Source organism: Opisthorchis viverrini, assembly GCF_000715545.1.
Source record: "Opisthorchis viverrini unplaced genomic scaffold opera_v5_1, whole genome shotgun sequence".
Classification (NCBI taxonomy): Eukaryota; Metazoa; Platyhelminthes; class Trematoda; order Opisthorchiida; family Opisthorchiidae; genus Opisthorchis; species Opisthorchis viverrini.
Window position 1 is genome coordinate 8,966,401 of NW_008751657.1, and position 20,731 is coordinate 8,987,131.

The following is a 20,731-nucleotide window of genomic DNA, read 5'->3' on the forward strand; positions in this document are numbered from 1 at the left end:
CCTCGCGGTTTGTGCCATTCTGAAGGAGGCACGGAGAACAACACTCGTCTCGGTAGACGGTGTTTTGGCAAGCGTAGCACATGACCGAGTCATCGCAGTCGATGATGCTGGATGTTTTCCCGGATTGAGGTGCCTGCAGCACAACCAAATACCCGTTTTCTAATCAGCTCATTACTAACAAGCTGATGCCATCCAAAACCAGCCACGCTTCTGAGGCGTCGGTGGTCGAAAACCTGAAGACGCCTCACACCATCTGTCCGCAAAGGCTAAATATCGCACCCACACAACAACACAGCCCTTACTGTGGCCTGGTATACACGACCCTTAAGACCCAGTGAGATGCTTTTTTGACGCCACAAGTGACGCTAATTAGCAAACATGGCTCGGGCTTTCGTGATTCTTGCACCGACCTCATCAGACACACTTCTGTCAGAACTAATACAACTACCGAGGTATGCAAAGTTCTCCACAATCTCCAGCGATTGTCCTTGAACTGTAAGGGACATAGATTTTGCGCCTTTATTGAAACTTCAGGTTGAATCGACATTTATCCAGCCGCATATTGTTCCTGCCTTGTCTTTTCGGGTTCTAATACAGAATGGATGGTGTAACTGTCTGGTTCATTTCTCGGAAGGACCATTTTCAGTCTTAACCACTTCGTCTTACGGTACTGCACTAATGCACCAGCTGACAGCCATCTGACTTCTCTCAATTCAGGAGGACGGAGGTGAATCCACAAAATCTATACTCACGTTCGACCGCCAACCATGTACTTCGGAAAACTTCGATATCGAAATATTATGAGAAATAAATAAGAACTGTGAACGCTGCATTGCTGACACATGGTTTGTGACTAACAACGACGAACGTGCCGGGGATAGTTCTCTGGCTGCACGACAATAAGGGACTCAAAGTAGATTTGTTCCTCCGTTTGTAGTCCGATAACGACATTATGTTCAGCAAGAACACGGTTTGGGCATGATCCACCGTTTCTCTGTAGTGACCGCACATACATAAAATGGTTAACTGTAGAGTTGTAGTATGAAGAACTTTGACAAAAAACACAGCAGGAATGAGAGTAATATCACTTTGGATGGAACAGGTCCCCTGTATAAGACACCCGAAATCAAAATAACAAGGGGGAGCGAGCTAGAACCAGTTTTCACATGGACCGTTTGACAGATGATAGCAAGGTAAATTCACGCCACAATTCAACTGGAACAAGAAATCTGTTAAGCCGCGGACCTTCGCTTCAATTTAGGCCGATTCAGAATGTGTGAATTTCTTCTTAATTTTTTCACCATGCCGGTTCCATTTCCCTATCACTTAAATGTTCATGTTGTCAGTTGGTGACCCCATGACGAACTAGGGAATGCAGCCTTTAAACATTCTGATTTGTGGATGTTTTGCTGTTTGCGGGATGCCGACAGCTTAGTTAGTACAGTGCACCGCTGAGATACGAAGCAAAGCTTATCTACCTCGACTGGTGACGAAACCTTTACAACCGAATCGCCCACTTTAGCAGGCAGAACAACAACAACCTGTCGGTTTCTTGGGTCGGTATGCTATCCGGACCTGAAAGTGCACTTGGCGTCGTAAAACAGTGTGTTTAGTACCCGGATAGTTATTGCAGAAAAATAGATTAGGCACACACAAATTGCAACGGGTGGTTTTCACAACATTATACCACTTTATCTGCGAGGAAGAAGCTCATCTTGCCTACCAATAAAGCTGTTGTGTATCCCAACAGCACCCAGTGGACAAAAAATTGGACAAACTTAATGATTGGTAAGCAGTGATATGTAGTAGATTTAAACATCTAAACGGCAAGGAAAGTCCCCCCCCCCCCGCTAAAAGACCAAATGTTCATTTCGGAAATCTGTTCGATAGTTCCATGGTTTTATAAGACTGGTTGACAAATGCTATAAAGGTTAAGATCCAACGAAATGACGAAATCATACATATTCCTGTCACACACTTGTAATAATACCGGTCTCAGTCAGGGTACCAATGCCAAAAAGACAGTATTTAGACCATTTTACCCAAGCACTCTGTGAACCCAGCAGAATATTGCAGAATATTGTGGCTGAACTTTTACCTCCGGCATAATCTAAAAATTGCGAATTAAGAAAGGGCATACAAAAATTCTTCATAAAACGAGGCACAGCTTTTCGCCGAGATTCTGCGAAGTCATACGTACTTCCAGAAAGAGATATGCCGGATTATTTCGATGGTTTAACTGAAAAATATCAGTTTATCTAAAGTTTTCAGAACCTTTCGAGACACATGGTTCACTTGCGTAAGTGGCATTTTTCAACGGATGGTACAGTGGTGGAATCTTAGTACGGAATTCGGTGAATTTTTCCCTAGGTAGGATATTTAAATGTCGTATTCTAAATTAACTGTCACAACCCTTCAGTGACAAATGACAGTGACGAGTGGGAGGATGTAAACAAGCTCTATCAGCGAAGCCGAGATAAGTTTATACACTTTATACGCCGTCTGTCTCGAAGCAGAATTATCGCGCTACTGGCAAATGTTGTGTACATACATTTAAATCAGCAGAGATAGATCAAGCTATGCTCTCGAGCAGGATAGGTGTTATCATATTCTTTCTTCCCTTGATGACCTGGTGTCGGTCCACAAAAATTCTAAGTCGCTTTTTCGGGACGCAATCCGCTTTATATATCTGCGTCGGTCAAACGCGGCGCCGAGATCACAGGCGTGCTAGCTGTGTGTGCATGCTATGTCATTTTGCAAGGTTGCGATTGGCGTCGGTTTGTCTGTTTGCTCTCACACCCGCCTGTCATGTAAACTTGGTTCTGATCGTGCGTCTCAAACCAGTGTACCAGCATCACGGGATTTTGGTAATCATGGTGTGACTGAACCCAGCCCTTGTAAATCAACAGATTCGAGGGGCCGCGGTAACCCGCAAATTTTCCTTGATTGCCATTTACTTTGAATCTTACTTGTATTTATTGTGAATACCCGAAACTGCCGTTAATAAACTGAAACTCAAACGTGGCTTTCTATTACCCTTCCTTGTTTAGACAGTGTTACAACACGCTGGTCGATTAACAAATCATCGTTGCATTCACAGATGCTCAAGTGAATCACTGACTGCTTTCTTATTTGGCGAGTTCAACTCGCTTACCACCAACAAACAGATTCATTAGTCAAGAAGAAATCTGGTGGAAGGAGGTAACCAGAAAAGCAGAGAAAATTCAAGTGATCCACTACCACCACCTTACTAGAAATTATTCGTTCAAAAGGAGGGCTTAAATATCTACAGGAGCATCTAGTCATCCTTGAACTTGGGAACATTCTGGGGCGTGTTGAAATTTCGTCTATCTCTACTAAGCCATGATATTAGAGGTAATCAAGTTACATTCAAACGTGGAGCTTGTTGCGTGTAAGCGAATGATATCCATACTAGGTAGCTTCTTCAATGGGCAGCAGTCATTGGTCCAAGTGTGGTTGAGAAATCCTGGCCATTCCGGACCTGTTTACATTGTACTCAACATCATCAATCCCTCTCCGAAGTACCATTATCACCACCAACAGCAGCAGCGACAGCCACAAACCGTCTACAGATAACACATGGTAGATACACAAACTTTTATCAAAGCCCATAAATAGAAAATGAATTAATTTTTTTGATGAATTAATTTTTTTGTCTTTTTGTCTCGTAAATATATATGAATGAACAAAGTCCCGGAACGCTGAGTTTGCTGGCACGTCAGGTGACCAACAGATGGCGCGCTATACAGATTCAAAAATCAATAGTTCATTTGAATCTTGGGCCCACAAACAATATTCCTTCTACATTTGCTTCCCACAATGCCAAAGTTTCTGAATTGTGATAAATATCCCTAAACAGGCTGCAGGTTGATCAAATTCGACTCTCACACCAGCCGAATAAAAACTGATTAAACGATATGGATCTATCCCGAATCACTGCTCCGTTCGCCATGATAACAACGCCGGATTTTCACACATTAAAAGTGGAATGGTTTGATAGTCTGGAAGAACTAGAGATGTTGGGGCTCAAATGTGCTGTTGAGGTGTCTATTCGTAAGACAGACCACTCAAATTGGGAAGTTATCTACCTGTGAGTTATGTTTGTGAAAGTTTATTGCGCTTCAATCTTCTTCAGTGGACGGAGTGATCAGTGTGTTTACTCAAAAATGGAGCCTGGTATGGAGTACATGGTCCGTCTACGCCTTAACATGGGGGATAAATTCGGGCCTTATGGAGAGGAACAACCAATAGAAATGCCCCCTGAACCAAACACTGGATCAGATCTTCATAAAGCCATAAAATTCGAAGACATGGATCAGCTACGCTCGATCTTGAGTGTCGGGTGGGTCACCACAGTAAATCGTCTTATAGATGTTAAGCATTAACACTTGTAAGTACATTATCATGAAGAAATTTACACAAGCATTTTGCCATCAGTATTCACAGAAAAGTGAACTGAAAGTGCATTCATGTATAGGAACATATTCACTCAAAGAGGGTCGGTGAAGTCATCATTTCGGAAAAAATTTCAAAGCACATATTTTGAAGCATATACTAGCTTGTCCATCGCGTGTTACAATCGATCGGCCCAGTAGGGTTAGTATGCGCTTTCTCACTGTGCCCAACTGAAACATTCCATAAGGTCCAAACTCAGTGACACTATGTAAGTCAGTATGCACCCACCTTCACTAGAGAGTGTGGATTTCGATTCTCCCTTTGACAAGCTACTGGAATGAGCTGACTGACATCCATTACACGCGCTACATAACTGTCGTAGATGATAAGTAGTTAGCTACAATAACAAGTGTTCGCGAGATGCGAGCGCAGAACGGCGAAGTTAATGCTGAGAGATGTTGAAATGCGGTCTTTCACCATGCCTTATCCGGAGTGGGAAAAACCTAAAGGAGGACAGAATATGACATGGCAGACAGAAGGAAGGGTTTTGAAAAAATTGTTTCATTGGAGCTGTTCGCCTTCCAGGTTGGCGTCCACGTGACCATCTCTGTGCTTAACTAGACACTGAAAGATATGAAGTTCATGCCGCCATCTTCTATCCAGATTGTCTGACTGATTGTTGGTGGTATAGGCACCTCAGATGTTTGTGGTATACCTGCCTTGGGCCCTCTCCATTTCCAATTATCCATTATAAGGCTTTATTCATACACATGGCCATGCTGGCACGGCACTGATGCACCATTGTTGTCATCTGGTGTTGATGTCAGTGATTTTTACAAAACGAGTATCCCACCGCAACCAAAACGTCGGACTATTCTTATGTCACTAGACTGTGTTTTGACTGAACTTTTTATTTTATATCCCACATGGCGATAAGCTTGTCTATTCCTTGGAACAGCGATGAGATGAACTCCTGTGAGTATCACATCGAAATATGACACTGTCAACGAGATTGGTCCAATGTCCTCTGCGATCCTCACCCGACACAATCCCGTCACATAATGACATTTTTGCTGGTAACCCGCCTAGAAGATCACAACATGTTCGATACTTGGACCACTCACGTGCCACGTTCTATAGGCTTTCGAAACACGCGCGGGAAAAGTCGCTTCGCCCCCCACCAGGATGCCACGAAGACCCCACAGCGCTCAGTCTGAAGGCAGGCGCTTCCATTTCGTGTTACTATGTCACAGCCTGTTGCCCGCGAGCCATTCGCAATTGTAAGTGTGGACCGGAAAATAATGCTTCTTTGCTAGATGGTGTTTGGGCATCTGAACTATGTATCCCAACCAGCTGAACCCTACGAGATTTTGCGGTTGCTCCAGTGATACTGACTCACCTCTCACTACTCACCTACGCAGCAATACATTGTGAGCCTACAAAGACATCGATGATCAAAAGATTAACTCCATTTAACCTGCGGGGATCAGAGAATATGCATTTTAAAACTTTAGAGTAGGACTGCTTTTGAGTGGCACAAGACTCTTCAGCTTCACTGAGATTCGCTTCTGAGGCCACAAGTGACACAAGTTTGCAAGTATGTTTCGCATCTTGATGACCGCAAGTATTGGGAGAATGCAGCCTTTAAAATGTGCACTCCGTGATTAAAAAATCAATGGCAGAAATGAACAGAAGAGGAAAAAGAGGGAGTTCTCGACAGATCCTTTTATTTGTAGGAAGACTTCTGGACGGCTCGTTGTAAACTCTTACGCAACTAGAAGTGTGGCATTAATAAGCATAATGTGTGTTTATAATTGTAGGTAAATCGGAAGACACCCTCGAAGTCAAGATGCAATCAATGCAGCACTTACCTGAGCATAACCTTGCCTGCTGTTCTCGGGCTTGAATTTTGTCGAATTTAGGCTTCGCACTATTACTGAAACCAGTAATCGCGTTATTGCTGTCGGTAGGATGATGCCTCCAAGATGCCTCCGTTTGGCTAGCGTTATGATGCTCGAATGGCTCTAGTCGTCTGAAACACAAAGATGCACCACCATTTTGAAGTAGTACTGATAGAAGTTTATCTGTTTTGGTACTTTACAGCACAAAGGTATATTGGTACTTCAGCAACTGAGGGGCGGCCTCAGCTCACAGACCGTGAGTGGAGGTGAGAGAGTCGAGTGAATGATTCAGGTATATAAGCGGAGAGTCAAATGGAAGGGTTTTGAAGATATTCCGCCCAAGGATCTAGACCTTACTTTTCGATGAGATCTTTGATTGAATCACTAACAGGCTGTCTCTTGGATCCTGTTTTGGTCACCTTGGGCAGTTTTCGTGCAATCTTCGCCAGACTAGCCTTCAGCGCTTCTCCTATTAACAGCTTGTTTTAGTTGAAACTCAACGCACCGAATTACACAGTCGTCTAGTATGTAAGATCTCGTATCAAAAAGTGATGACAACCTTCCTCGGATCCAGTAGTTCGTCTTTACACTTTTACTACAGGTCAAGTTTTCAGCGGTTTTTATCTCCTTTTAGTTAGTAGAAGACCGACCTGCACCGCATATTGAGCTTTGGTGTGTCTGCTAAATACTTGACTCAGAAGGTTTTCGGTTCCTAAGTGGGAAGTATGGTCCTTAGGTTTACCATGAAGACCTAAATCGGTGACAGCATAGTCCAATCAACCTAGATATTTCAGCAGAACCAGTAGTCGACCATTGAGTCAGACCATATGCAGCTAATGGCTAATTGGTCGATTTTGTCCCAGGATTGCGCAGTAGTGGGACCGCATATTGAGCTTTGGTGTGTCTGCTAAATACTTGACTCAGAAGGTTTTCGGTTCCTAAGTGGGAAGTATGGTCCTTAGGTTTACCATGAAGACCTAAATCGGTGACAGCATAGTCCAATCAACCTAGATATTTCAGCAGAACCAGTAGTCGACCATTGAGTCAGACCATATGCAGCTAATGGCTAATTGGTCGATTTTGTCCCAGGATTGCGCAGTAGTGGGGGAGCACCTGGTATCACAGTGTCCGCTGTGCCTGAGTCCACCACCACTGAGGGACGATTAGTGATCAGCGTCAGCTTGTAAAAGACGTTCATCATCATCATCATCATCATCATCATCATCATTATCATCCTCATCATCATCGTCATCATAACGTCTTCAGGACAAAGTAAGATCGTCACCAACGAAACGGTACTACTTGCTGCTAAAAGTGCCTTTTAAAGAATCAGAGTTGTAGGTCGTCTGTTCACAGGCAAAAATGTTAACAGGAGGTGGTTTGTATTTCCTCCGGTGCCATTATCCACCGAAGTAGACCAACGGCATGTAGTCAACCATTTACAGGCATCCGATCAACCAAAAGAAGCCTCAGCTTGAGACCTGGGGACTACTACAACACCAGTGCAGACAGCCGCTGCCGCTACAGAACCGCGTGAAGATCTTAGTCGATGGCATCCAGATAACGGTGTCCTAAGCTCATTTACTCTGCTCTGGTTTGGCATTCGGATTTCGGAAGTGCATCAACAGTCTAGTAATAAGTTATCAAGAGTGTAAGCTCATATAGCTCGTGGACCAGTTTGCCTGAAATGAATATTAAAGACTGCAATAAAAAGGAGGAACGGGTTTAGATTGATGAAAGTGGAACTCCTGATGTGGTGTGATGTGCAACTAGTGATGGGTATGCGACTGACATGACTACATCTGAGCTCTATGGAAGAATAACTATCGATCGGGACGTGAAGAAAAATATGAGGCATCAGCGGTTGCGTAGTTTTTTTTAGCTTATCGGTCTGTTGTATGCAGCAAATAAGACAACCTGGTTAACATTACCACAGACGGCCAATTTATCAAGAATTTGCGTTCGGTTGCATACTTAGTGCTTGCATGTAGGTTGAAATATTGCCACAGCACCCAAGCTAGACGAGAGGAGGATTGGGATCCTCAACCGAAGCCCCTGGTTCAAAAGCCTGACCGCAGGGCAGCGGCGGTTGACATGATCACCGCAATGACCTAGGGGAAAGTGTTTCTATGCTTCCTCTAGTCCTCAACCTGGGGTGCAAGAGACTGTTTGTCAGACCTCTATTCACTGACCAATCTGGTATGACGGACAGGTATACCCCCCAGTATAGCTTAGTGGGTTGCTGGGATATGCATACCGTCGCCCCGCTATAGGGTCCACTCTCCTGTCGACCAAGTAAATTACCAAAGTGATTCTTCAGCAGTGAAAACAGTGGCACGATAAGTGAAGAGCGGGGTCTACGATTCAGTTGTATCAGTTAAGGTTTATGCAAGTCACCCGGTGGCAATTGGTAACACGACACCTACGGTTCGTCGGAGTGAAGCTGTATGCAGAAGCCTACTTGACCCAGACCTTGATATCGGAGTACAGAGGCATATGAGTTTAGTTCAGCTGTGGATAAAAATAGGTTAGGAACACTGAAGCTTACGTTACAGTTTTGAAGGTGAATAAATCTTGAGGCTAGCAACCAAGAATGAAACAAAATACGTAGAGTGGACATCGTGTTCTGTTTAGTCAAATTTCACTATGTAGGTGTTTCCTGTACTCAAATCATACCCCTAAAATCACCCTCTTTACTCTATGGAAGGAACTGTATTGCCGACAATCTGGCGTTATGATTATACAACTACACAGTGTTTAAACTGAAAGGCTTCCGAGTGAAAACAATGAAAGACAAACAGGAAGATTTCCTATCTTTTGGTTAACGTAGATCAATGGCTAATAAAACGGAAAGGGGACGATACACACTAATAACGTGATGCTAAGTAGGAAAAGTGGAAAATGATATTTCACCTGTTGTTTCGAATAGGGCGCATGACAATGCAACCATTTAAAAGGGTAAATGAGCATAATCCCCTTTGGCTGAAAGCCGGATGGCATAGCGCCCACTCCTCTGGTTGACTCGAGTCGGTCGACTGAACCGAGAGCCTGTTCATCTACCAAGATCCGTTCAACATCATTGTCTGGCGGCAACCGACTCAATTGTGGTTCGTTTAGACATCTCAAGTTTGTTCACTCGGAAGGCGTTCGCGCATGTACTGAAATTTTCCAGGCCGCTGACTACCAACCAAACGCGACGTAAACAGTTTTCACACCTTCGCTCGATGGCCCTCTTTAGCTTTATTTTCTCATATATGTCGTTCGCTTCTGGTTTTGTAAACCTGAGAAGTGTACGGGTCAGTGGATCAGGGATGAAAAACAGTGATGTCAACTTGTGTTATGCATTGAACATCAACAATACAGCATAACTGTCTGTCTATTCCTAATGTTCTCACTCACTTTCAAACGGAACCAAAGTTTCCATTGACAATGCATATTAATTCCTTCCTTTCCACTGCGCCATTGTTTCTGCTATATTCCAGGCAGGTAGACCTTGAAGTCGCGGATCAATTTGATTTCACTCCTCTCATGGCTGTTGCAAACAGAAACCTACGGAAGTAAGTGAACAATATTGTCGTTTCATCAGCGTAATTTTCTAATAGGTTCTTCCAAGAAAGGCTTGTTGTACACTTAAGAACAATTCCAACACACTAGAATTGAAAGACATGCAAATAATTGTAACGGTAAGGAAGGGTCACCCAGAAGATTTAAATTAAACAGACCATATTATAGGAGCGTGTCATACGATGACAAAGGTACAGCTTGATGGACGAACTCAAGAAACTATCGAACATTCAAGCCTGATTAGATTCAATATCGTAAAATGATCTTCCATTAGGCCCCCGTGGACGTGGACATAGATATCCTAGCATGAATATATGTCCACAATAGTTCGGTATATCATATTATCGGAAAATTAAAGCAAAGATTCCCTTCTACACGTTTACCTTGTGATCGTAGCAGTCAATTCACAGTCTTACGGAACTCTGTGACCTCCAGGAGGTACTCCATTATCCTTTTTCTAGAATGAGGTCGAAAAACCTAAACGATTTCGGTCACTCTGAACGTGGTCATAATGTTGGGGGGACAATGCTAGTGATTGCGAGATTAACGGGAACTTTAAATACACGACGAACTTATAAAAACGGGGCAAGGAACAGGTGAAATTAAGTAATGTATTGAAATGAAGAAGCCCAAGACTGGGCGTTCTAGTAGGTTATGTCTGTCCTAGTGCAAGGACTGAAACTCCTCGACCGTAAGTTTCAGAACACGCACGCGACACTTCAGCCTACTCAGCCTTAGTGCGGCTATTTCAGCAGTAACAACCATCAAAATTTACTCAAAACAGCACATTTCAATTCATCCGACTGCAATCATAGAAACAACCTCAAGCGCTAGACGGGCAACCAGGGCTCTAATCAACATGGCAATAGTCCTAGCAACACCCCTTAAAGGTCGGCTGTTTCGTCATGTCACACTAAACTACTATCCAATACTAGTTTAAGATAATTTCTCATTGGTGCCCAGCTGAGTTTCGACAGCTGTGTTTTGCAGCATATTCAAATCAGTAACACTGCAAATCACAAGAGCATGTCTGGGTATCAATAACAAGATGTTTCGTCAGGAAACAAAAGTAGTCTGGATACGATTTCCAAAGTGACTCGAGATCAAACCAAAGGCGGTTCTGCAACATACCGAGATGAACCAGTGGATTCATACCCTCAGTGCACACTACCCCACGTGAATCCCTCGCGCTTTTTCCCTGTCTTGGTCCGTACAGATGTCTTATTATCCAATGGACGTAACGATGTAACGATGTACAGGATGTTCTTCAATCCAATGGAGATTAGTGTAAAAACTTCTGCAATTTATTATCCAAAGCAGGGTAACGGTAATACAACAACCGACTGATGAATTAGCTGTATCATGGCTAACCGACTGATGAACCATCCACGAACCTAGACGACAACGGGCAAGCCAGTATGAAAATATAAATCTATTCATGCTCGATTTATTATTGGAAGAGTTCTGTACAAGCACTGAACAGAACTCATTAATCAAGTCAAGTAAATCACTCCGGTCTTGGGGTGGTCTACTTAAGTCACCATCGATGAAAAAATGAACTGTCTGGATGTGCACTGCATGCTTCGGAAAAAGGAACAACTCTTGAATACCGCCACAATATGAGGCGTTCTTTGTTTAACACATTCAGTCGAAGAACAATATAAACAAGGGGCTCTGATGACATCTGCTGGAACCTCCAGCTGAAGCCATTTTTGTTTGTGAATGATTCCTTATCTGCATAAAACCCTATTAGCCTTTGGCTCTTCGAATTAGCTCCATCCACTACCTAATTCCGCTATTTTAACTGGAAAAATATAAATATAAATATAAATATATAAACTGATTTTTTCACCCAAATACTTGGTGCTGAAATAGGAAGCCAGGTGTTCTCCATGCGGTGCATAGACACTAAGCGATTGTGCCTCAGCCCTGTCGGTGCAATTTTTCGGTTTCAGTTTTGTGACCGTTCTTATCAAATACGGTGCCAAAGTGAACACGACAAACAAACTCGGTAAAACAGCCCTGATGATTGCGGCTAACAAAGGCTTTATTGAAATAGCTGAATGCTTGCTGCAAAATGGTGCTGACCCGAATTTGCAGGTGAGTCTCTCACGCATTTCTGCTGTCTCCCGAGTTCAACTTTTTCGATGTGTCGTTAAGTGTATAGCCAAGTTACTAACTTGTTGCCAATAGCATGGTTAATGACATACTTTGGATACAGCTAAAACCGCTCGGCCAACCTACTTCTACAGTTACTTCACTTTCCAAATACGCAAAATGAAGGGCGGTTTGTTATTCCTCCTCAAATTAATTATAAAGAAAAAGAGTTCCGAGAGGTGTATGCAACGCTAAGTATAGCTTCAGTTCATTTGTAGCGCCAGTCTGTCGGCAGTAAACCAGTCTATCACTATCAACCCAATAAAATTCTCAACTGATTGGATTCACAGATCCGCCTCCATGTGGGCGAAGTCTGAACAGAAGCAATAACATCTTGTTTGTCTCTTTAACCACCCACTTATTGTAAGAAATAGTATTCGAAGAAACCTGTTTAAAATTCAGCCATTGCCGCCAGCCTCGAGTGCCTGAGCTATCCAAGATCCGACCACATTATTTACGCCAACATTATGTTAAATTTCCAAATGGCAACCTGATAATTATTCGGTCCTTAGTGACGATCTATGATCAGTTGGTCGGTCGGTTAGTAGTTGGCTAGACAATGCATTTCTTGTGTAAATTTCTCTATGGTTTCTGAAAAAGTGTCAAAATAATTTACGGTAATGAGTTGTCGAATCAATACACTGGTGGAGATTTCGAGTCGTAATGGAAAAATTGTGTGCCATAAGAGTAAAGGATGTTTAAGGCGTAAAACATAGTCATGCAAACATTAACTGCATACAAACGTACCTTTGTGTTAGTGTGTGCAAATGCCTCTATGATGGCTGTAACATTTTGATATCACTTCAAAACTTTAAGGGACCAGGAACTGAGATCATACAGAACATTTAATCACTTGATGTTTGCTTTTCTAAGTCTGTACCGGTATACTTTCTGTCGATTCTGATAAATCTTGTCATAAATATCAGGTCATGTCAGAAATTATCTACATGTAACTTCACCCTCACACCGTTTTTGCAGACTGACCAGTTAATGGCTGATATCGTTTTGTAGCAGGCGTTGACAAATAGAAATTTGTTTTCCATCTTACGCACTACAGTTTACTTGACCAATTCATGGTCATTAAAAAGCTTTAGCTATTTATGAAGAAGGAGTGAATGTGGCACAGAAATGCAGGGTAAACACTGGCCTCCAAAACATAGAAAAACTGTGCAAAAGAAGGCAACATCTCCGTAGTTGGCTATGCTTTCTTCTGTGTACAACTTCTTTTCTTTATCGACAACTGGGAGAAAGCTCTCAGATATATTTGTACTGAATACTAACAGCACAGAAATTGGCTGCATTCAGTGCACTTTGTTTGTTCCGAAATCTGGATATCTCACTTCCCTTACAGAATCTAACCCCGTGACTTCCTCACACTTTACCATTTATCTGTAGGATATCAATGGAATGCACGCGGTTTTCTACGCAGTTGATGGCGAGAACGGAAACATGATTCGTCTACTGCACAAATGGGGCGCACATATCAACCTAGAAGATCGGGATAACCAATGGACGCCGCTGATTCGGCTAGGTATTTTGAGTTTTTGTAACGTACTACTCATAAGGTTGCTGAAAATCCATCGACAGCCCACGACCGGTTTCGCCCTTTTTGGGGCTCATCAGGTAGGCGCAGTCCCCGGACTTTCGTCAACCTTATGTTCTACTTGAAACCAAATTGCACGAAATTAGCGAATATACACTCATCTGCAAACTAATTTGGTTCTTTCGAGAGACTCACCTGGAACCCAACTGAATCTCTCGTTTATGATGTTCTCATAGCGATTGAAACATGAGGCGGCCTGGTGCAGCACATTCAGTTGCCTGAAAACCTCATAAACGAGAGATTCAGCTGGGTTTCCAGGTGATCTCTCGAAATAAACAAATTAGTTTGCAGATGAGTGTAGATTCGCTATTTTGAGTTTTATTTGTGAAATAAAATAATTTGTGGTTCCTAGCACACTATCAAAGGCACAGTTCCGTATGTGATGCACTGGTCATTTGTACACAGAAATTTCGGAAACTTTATAAGGTTCAACTGAAGTGTGACAGAGGAAGTAGACGCACGAATCTCCAAAGCGCGGGTGGCAATAAATAATTTGAGACGCCTATAGCTGCAAGTAGGATATCCATGAATCTCAGGAAACGTGTGTACCAGGCTATAGTATGGGCTGTTTCGTTGCATGGCTATGAGGCTTAGCCTCCGCTGGTCTCCGACACCCGTTGCGCCAGAACCATAGCTCTTATAGACTGGCGTCTCGAAGTCCTAAACTAGGCGATTGGAAAATTAGTGTTCGATTGTGCAACAGTGTCTTCAATCGAGGAGTGTGTTGAGTACGCAATGCTGTGTTCGTCTGGTCATGTATTGAGCATGCCGAAATTCCGTCTACCGGAAAGAGTATTGTCTTCCATACCAGATTCAGCCTCGCAAGTAGAGTTGTGGTGAATATTTGATCTGGACAATGGAAATGAAATTGACTGCGAAAACTCCGGTGCAGTTGCCTTTCAGGACGATGTCCGCTTGATCAACCTTGTGAATGCAAGATATGGCTGCAAGATATGGCTGCTCATCTATTTTAGTGGCTTTATTGTTGTCCGTTCCTGTCCAGAATGTTTGAATGAGCGTCTAGAGGTGCCAGCATTTCTGAATGACTGTGGTAGACTAGCACTAAATCACTTCACCATCCACTTATATTCTTTTCTCTATAATAAAACTTTTGACCAAATTATGGTTGCAGAACAGTGAAAAATCGATGACGAACACTGCTGTTGATGATGATAAGCCAGGACTATTGCAACTGCGATAAATTTTTTAGATAACAATGCAGAACAGCACTGTTCCAAACTAATTTCGCTGACGCTGGTATAATATAGAAAGACGTAATTAATGGATCCCTTTGTTATGATTAACTGGCATAACTTAACCTCGTTTAGGAATAAAATTATCCTAAAAATTAGGTGACTAATCTTAAATCGGGCTTTGAAACTAATGCACCCGCATAGATCTCGACGAAATTAAAAGCGCCCAGTTAACAGCAGACAATCTTAAAGGCATCCTGGACAAGCAATTTCCGTAGCAATTCAAGACATATAAGTAGCTTGTGGCACTAATAAGTGAGGTTCAGCTGTACAAGAAACGCATCTGTCTAGTGAAGAAAACAATCCTTGGTTTCTTTTATACATTCTAATTAGTGGCTTGCTTACACCACAACATAAATGTAAATCAGCTATAAAACAGACGCGCGTTTGAAGCCCTGGATCCACCTGATTTGTTTCGTTGCTTTACACTTATCATACTGACTTCACAGAAGACCGGCAGTTTCCGTTTTCCATTACGCAAAGTTTGGGGAAAACACTAACAGTCTCAAGCAGATTGGCTGTCTTAGAGTTATGTTTTGCAGCCGATTACATTCAGGTCTATCTGGCCGTTGGCGGTTCTGACCAGCAGTGCTACGCGATCTCAAGTATTTTGTACTACTTTCTGAAAACTTTTAAGAAAGATAGTTATCGCTGCAACCTTATGTGAACCAACAGATGAGATTGAATTATCACTGGAACCCAGTTTGAAAGAGAACGTTTAGGGTTGGCGAGACAAGAAACGGTTTAGTAGCTCGATATTTGTGGTTCCTAAGGGACTGGAGTTCCTGTTTGGTGTTTTCCCAGATATGATTGTCCTCGTACATTGTGACCTTCATCCTTTTAGGTGCCATGATTTCATTGGGTGTGAAGTTTGGTTTGCTATGACGGGAAATGAACTTTTGTGGTTAGCTGTTGGACAACGTAGACCATCTCGGTAAATCTACATTTTTCTGAAGGCAACTCGAGCCCTGTGAATCACTGAATGACCCATTCTACTGACATTGGCTCGTCATTTGCAAAAAATTTGATCAGTTGGCCATGACACTACAACTGATGTCTAGTTGTGGATTCAAAACTCTGAAGATTTCTGGGATGCGTACTGCTGGTTATCTCTAATGAGAATGAAATAGCTGTACAATTCTGCTCGGCTTTTTTTATAGAATAGCTTCTCATAGCTGATGCAGGCTTGTGTGGTCTTGTAATCAGTGGTGTAAACTTTTGATAGCAGGATCGAGTCCATCCGAAATCCTGAGATGACAGATAGGCATTTGGTGGTGGATATTGGCCCACCATTACGATGATTCATACGTTAGCCTGCAGGCCATAATATAACGCTGTTTGGTGTTTTAGGACATACTTCAAATAACAACCAAACGAAGATTTGAATTTCTACCAAAGTTCCTTTTAGATCCATGAAGGGCTGTTGAATGACACCAACAATCTTTTTTTCTGCCAGCTTGTCTCGCTAATAACGGAAATCCTCGAGTGGGCTCAGCCTTGATAGATTGTGGAGCAGATGTGAACCACAGGGACAAATACGGTCAAACTGCACTAATTCATTGCGCATTTCATCGAAACCACACCGATTTGGCGAAGCTGCTTTTGTCCTGTGGAGCCGATCCGGACATTCGTAACAAGGTGAGTGTGCTTGCATCGTAGAATGGGGGAATTCTTCAGCTCACTCATCTACGGCTACAATTCATATGAGAAGGCCGCTTAGTAATACGAGAACAAAACATTACCATTCTCAAAGAATAAGCGGTCATTTACACATTACCTAAAATATCCAGGTATTCGGACCTTAGATCCCCTTAAAAGCAGCCATTCTAAAGTCCTTCAAAGAAGACAGTAGTATTGGAATACTACTCGCAAGGTCGGGGGAAAACTTCAAACAGTTCGCTATTGTTTAACTATACATTTGGGCTCACCAGTTGAGAGTCGTCCCACAGTATTCATCTGCGTAGGTTCCCAGTTGAGGATCGCCATAAGCAGGAAAGCTAAACGAAATTAAGCTGCGCCTCTGTCAAAGGTCAGATTAATTTGAAAGCGTCGTAAGAAAGGAGCATATTTTCTTTTGCGCGTCTAGCAAAGCAGTCCTATGGATCAACTTTTGTCTTCATAATCTAGTGCTAACTGAAGCTTACCTGGGGCTGTAAGGTGACGGTGCGGAGTTTAGTTTACCTACCGATGAAACGCAGAGAAACCATTATTGTATGGTAAGTACGTCGTCGCTACAGCTGATGGTAATGATGAGCGTTGTTTCATCCCTCAACCATGCATTTTTACTTTTAAGCTGTCACTGTTGAATTGTGGGTTAGCCACATTAAAAAATTTTGCACAAAACTGACAATAAACTGTTGACTTATGCAGATAGTCTAACTGTTAGCGAATAGTTGGAGAGCTCCCTAAAAGGTTTCATGCACAAATTTGAAGCCACGGGGCGACCCACTCTCTCTACTTCCATTTAGTTTCGTGATCCAAGAGATAGTGAAACGAATGCCGGAAATCTTCAAAATCCTAGTGTTTAAATGGCTGTTGACGAAAAGCTCGTCGATTGGCAGTGTGCAGACGAAATTATCCTTGTCTTCAAGGAGAAGGCTCAGGTGTTTTTGGATGAGCTGACAAAGTCATCCCATTCTTTGGCATACGCTGTGCACCCACAACGTGTAAGGTCATACTCGTGGACATGCAGTAAGCTAACACGCCACTTACAAGCCAGGAGGAGGCACAGGAAGTTGTGGAGTTTGTAGGGGTTGTACAATTTCCGATTGTAGTTCGACAGATGAGGATCGCGTTTGCGGCATATTCGTGAATCTCAAGGGACGTGTGTGTCAGGCTACAGTAGTGGTTGTTTTCTTGTATGGCTGTGGGGCCTGGCCTGTTCGGACAGCAGAACTGGGGCGTCTTCGGGTTTTCGACAACTGTTGTCTCAAAAACACAGCTTGTGTGTGTCGGTGAATCCGTATAGAAGCAATTAAAGAGCGATGTCTTATTCCCAAGCTATCTCACTGTGGAGCATTAAAACACTAATGCATTTATCAACCCACGCTTTCCTGAAGAGAAGAAATCTCTATTCAAAATTACTGAATCTCACATTACCATTAGTTTCGGTTCCTTCGTCATTGAGCTAAAAAACTGGTCCAGTTCCTTGCACTCCTACTGACTTTATGCTGCACACCTCGGTTTCCTGTATTTACTTGCTTGGGTGAGGGAGTGCTAACTCTTTCCTGGCTTCGTTTCAACACGGCAACTTGGTGATGTTTTCTTTCGTGTCCCATCGAGTCTGTCACATATTCTGTGCACGGAGAAACAGGCCAGCTTATTTGGGATTGAATATGCCTGCTGGTTCATCCCTTTCACAAATGGCTGGAGACGTGTGCTAGGATCTCCTACAGGCCCAGCACCAGAGAGTCCTGATGTGATATTAAGCCACCGTTTAAATTTGTGCGTTCACCTACTGCTGGCCTGAAAAATGACGTTTCTCAGCCCTGTCAGTAAGCTACCCGGCTTTCTGCCGCAGAACATTGACCGTTAACAGTATAATTTCTGCCACTTAGACAAAAACCAGAGAAATGTGACTTGGCTGATTCTGCGGAAGCTTTTTCCATGAGACTTCAGGACTTCACTGTCGTCAGCAACTCCTTCGTTCTAGCCTTGTTCTGTGAAAATGCCCAGAATGATTACGGGATGAACTTGCGTCTTCCTACCACCAACAAGGGATATTATTACAGTATTTTTTTTCGTTCGGGCCAGTTGTCCTGCACCTCAAGTTCAGTAACAAATATCTTCTCGTAAATGATCGTCCGTTGATTGGCATGGTCTAAAACAGTGCTGCATAGAATACATTTGTTTTTACCATGTTTTTTGTGTACAAGCCTACGGTTCGATATCGATGTTTGCTTGTCCTGCGCAGCTCACTATGAAGCCTTTTCAACTGCTTTGCATTGTGAGTGTTGGCGAAGCTCCTGTGTGTTCACAATACTTTGCTATTATGTGCCTGTCCCTGGCTTGAACCGAAACATTGTGGCTGTTCCAGGATATCACCGAAGTGCTTGACATGCTGTGAACAAGCCTACGTGGCACACGTGGCCCTAGAATACCCCCCAACGAGCTTCTTTGTCGTTTGACCCTATTGTGGCCTTTTTGAGCATTTTGCGCGCGATACGACAGCATACAAATTTTCACCCCTAGTATTATTTCTTTGTGCTTTATTCGTCCAGTCGACGAGACACTAAACGAATTTACTTCCCATATCTTCACAAATTACGGCTGATCAATAGTAGTACATTGGAACTAAGTAATTTGTATTAATTGTTAATTCTTTGCAGAAGAATCACACAGCATGGGATATCGCAAAATCTTTGGAAAATCTGGTGCGTTTTGTCCCCGAATTAATCCGTCTCCTATAATTTTGCTCTTACCTGATTCAGCCATCTATACTCATCAGCTTTTGAAGCGCAGTAGTAGTCCCCGATCTTAGCTCCTATTCAACTGTGTATATATCAAATGCGTGTCCAAATCTGCAGTGTCCTAATTATAGTTGAGAAACCCTTTTTAACTGTTTAATTTGGATAAACTTGTTTTCCTCTTCGAGACTCAGTCTCTAGATGTTTCCAGTATGAAAATTTAGTCACGCGTAGGTTTGAAGATCTCGATTATCAGGAGGAAGAGTTGGGCCCGAAAGTATACGGTACTGTTTAAGCAAAATGAGCTAAGTTATACAACAAACCTTACTTGTTTACGTTCGTGGCCTCAACAAGAGTACAGGTCTGCCTCTGACCAACACTGTGCAGTGTCAGTGTAGAGTCTACAGACTAGAAAAGGTTGGGTGGAATGTTTATACGGTAGCGTGCGTTGCGTTCATTCTTTCCGAAGTCATTTTCGGGATCTGACTGGCTGTGTGATGACACAGATACCATAGCAGGACAAATGACAGCAGGCCCGGCAGGCATTGCACGAATACCCATGGATAAGTACGGCAGCAACACACATACAGACATGACAGTATACTTTTACCACAATGTGTTGGGTAGCACGCAGGAACAAATCAGATGGAAATCAAAAGTAAATGGGTGGGGTATGAAAATGTATGCGAAAATTATCATGATATCAGGTTAGAATCAATACGGGCATTTTCGTACCACACTTATCCGTGGCTTGCGTCAAAATGTTAAACCTTATTCTCCGGGAGTGATTAAAGTAAAGTTGCAAATATATTATTTTAGGTGGAAATGGTAATATTGGGATCGAGCGACAAACCGTTATGGTCCGCAACACGTCTGCTAACAAGCACTATTTCTAACGCCCGAAAGATATAGCTGTGTCTTGAGGGTTGTGCGTAGCAGAACACGGTGCGAGCTGTGGTTTAGAACCTCAAACAATGACAAAGGCTGTAGCACGTCTGCAGTTCATTGACATCTCATAACTGTAGCTGGTTTGAATGCCAGCCTGTATTTATTTTAATTTATAACAATTCTATCCACTTCGTGTTCCTAAATGAAATTATTCAAACTGTACGTTTCACTTGGTTTGCAGAATTTCTGCCAGCTTGTCGAGAAGTTCAAGCGCTCCGTTGTACGCAAATGAAGTCCCGATGGAAGCTGTATTATTTATTCGTACGATTTACTTGGACAGCATTTTCAGTGTCCAGTTTACATGAATTGGTTTCACTTGTCTTGCTTTGGTGTCCATTTTTCTTTCAATAGTCCAAAAATTTCTTGAATTGCATGTAAAAGAATTTCTTGCACATAGCCTTGTAGAATCAATCTTTTTCAAATCCAGCATATGTCCATGTAGGCCACAATTGTTACAAAAACCTGAAGGAAGAGATAGAAACA

At 42.7% G+C, this 20,731-nt stretch overlaps 1 protein-coding gene across 1 annotated transcript; it reads left to right on the top strand.

Moving 5' to 3' along the window:
- Nucleotides 1–3,938: 3,938 nt before the first annotated feature.
- Nucleotides 3,939–20,711, top strand: T265_00156 (hypothetical protein; the record flags this gene model as incomplete). The annotated part of the gene is made up of 8 exons (XM_009163813.1): nucleotides 3,939–4,111; nucleotides 4,157–4,363; nucleotides 9,800–9,874; nucleotides 11,837–11,981; nucleotides 13,434–13,569; nucleotides 16,351–16,532; nucleotides 19,223–19,267; nucleotides 20,430–20,711. 8 exons carry the CDS (start codon nucleotides 3,939–3,941, stop codon nucleotides 20,478–20,480), a joined length of 1,014 nt encoding a protein of 337 aa, XP_009162077.1.
- Between the last annotated feature and the right edge of the window lie 20 nt (nucleotides 20,712–20,731).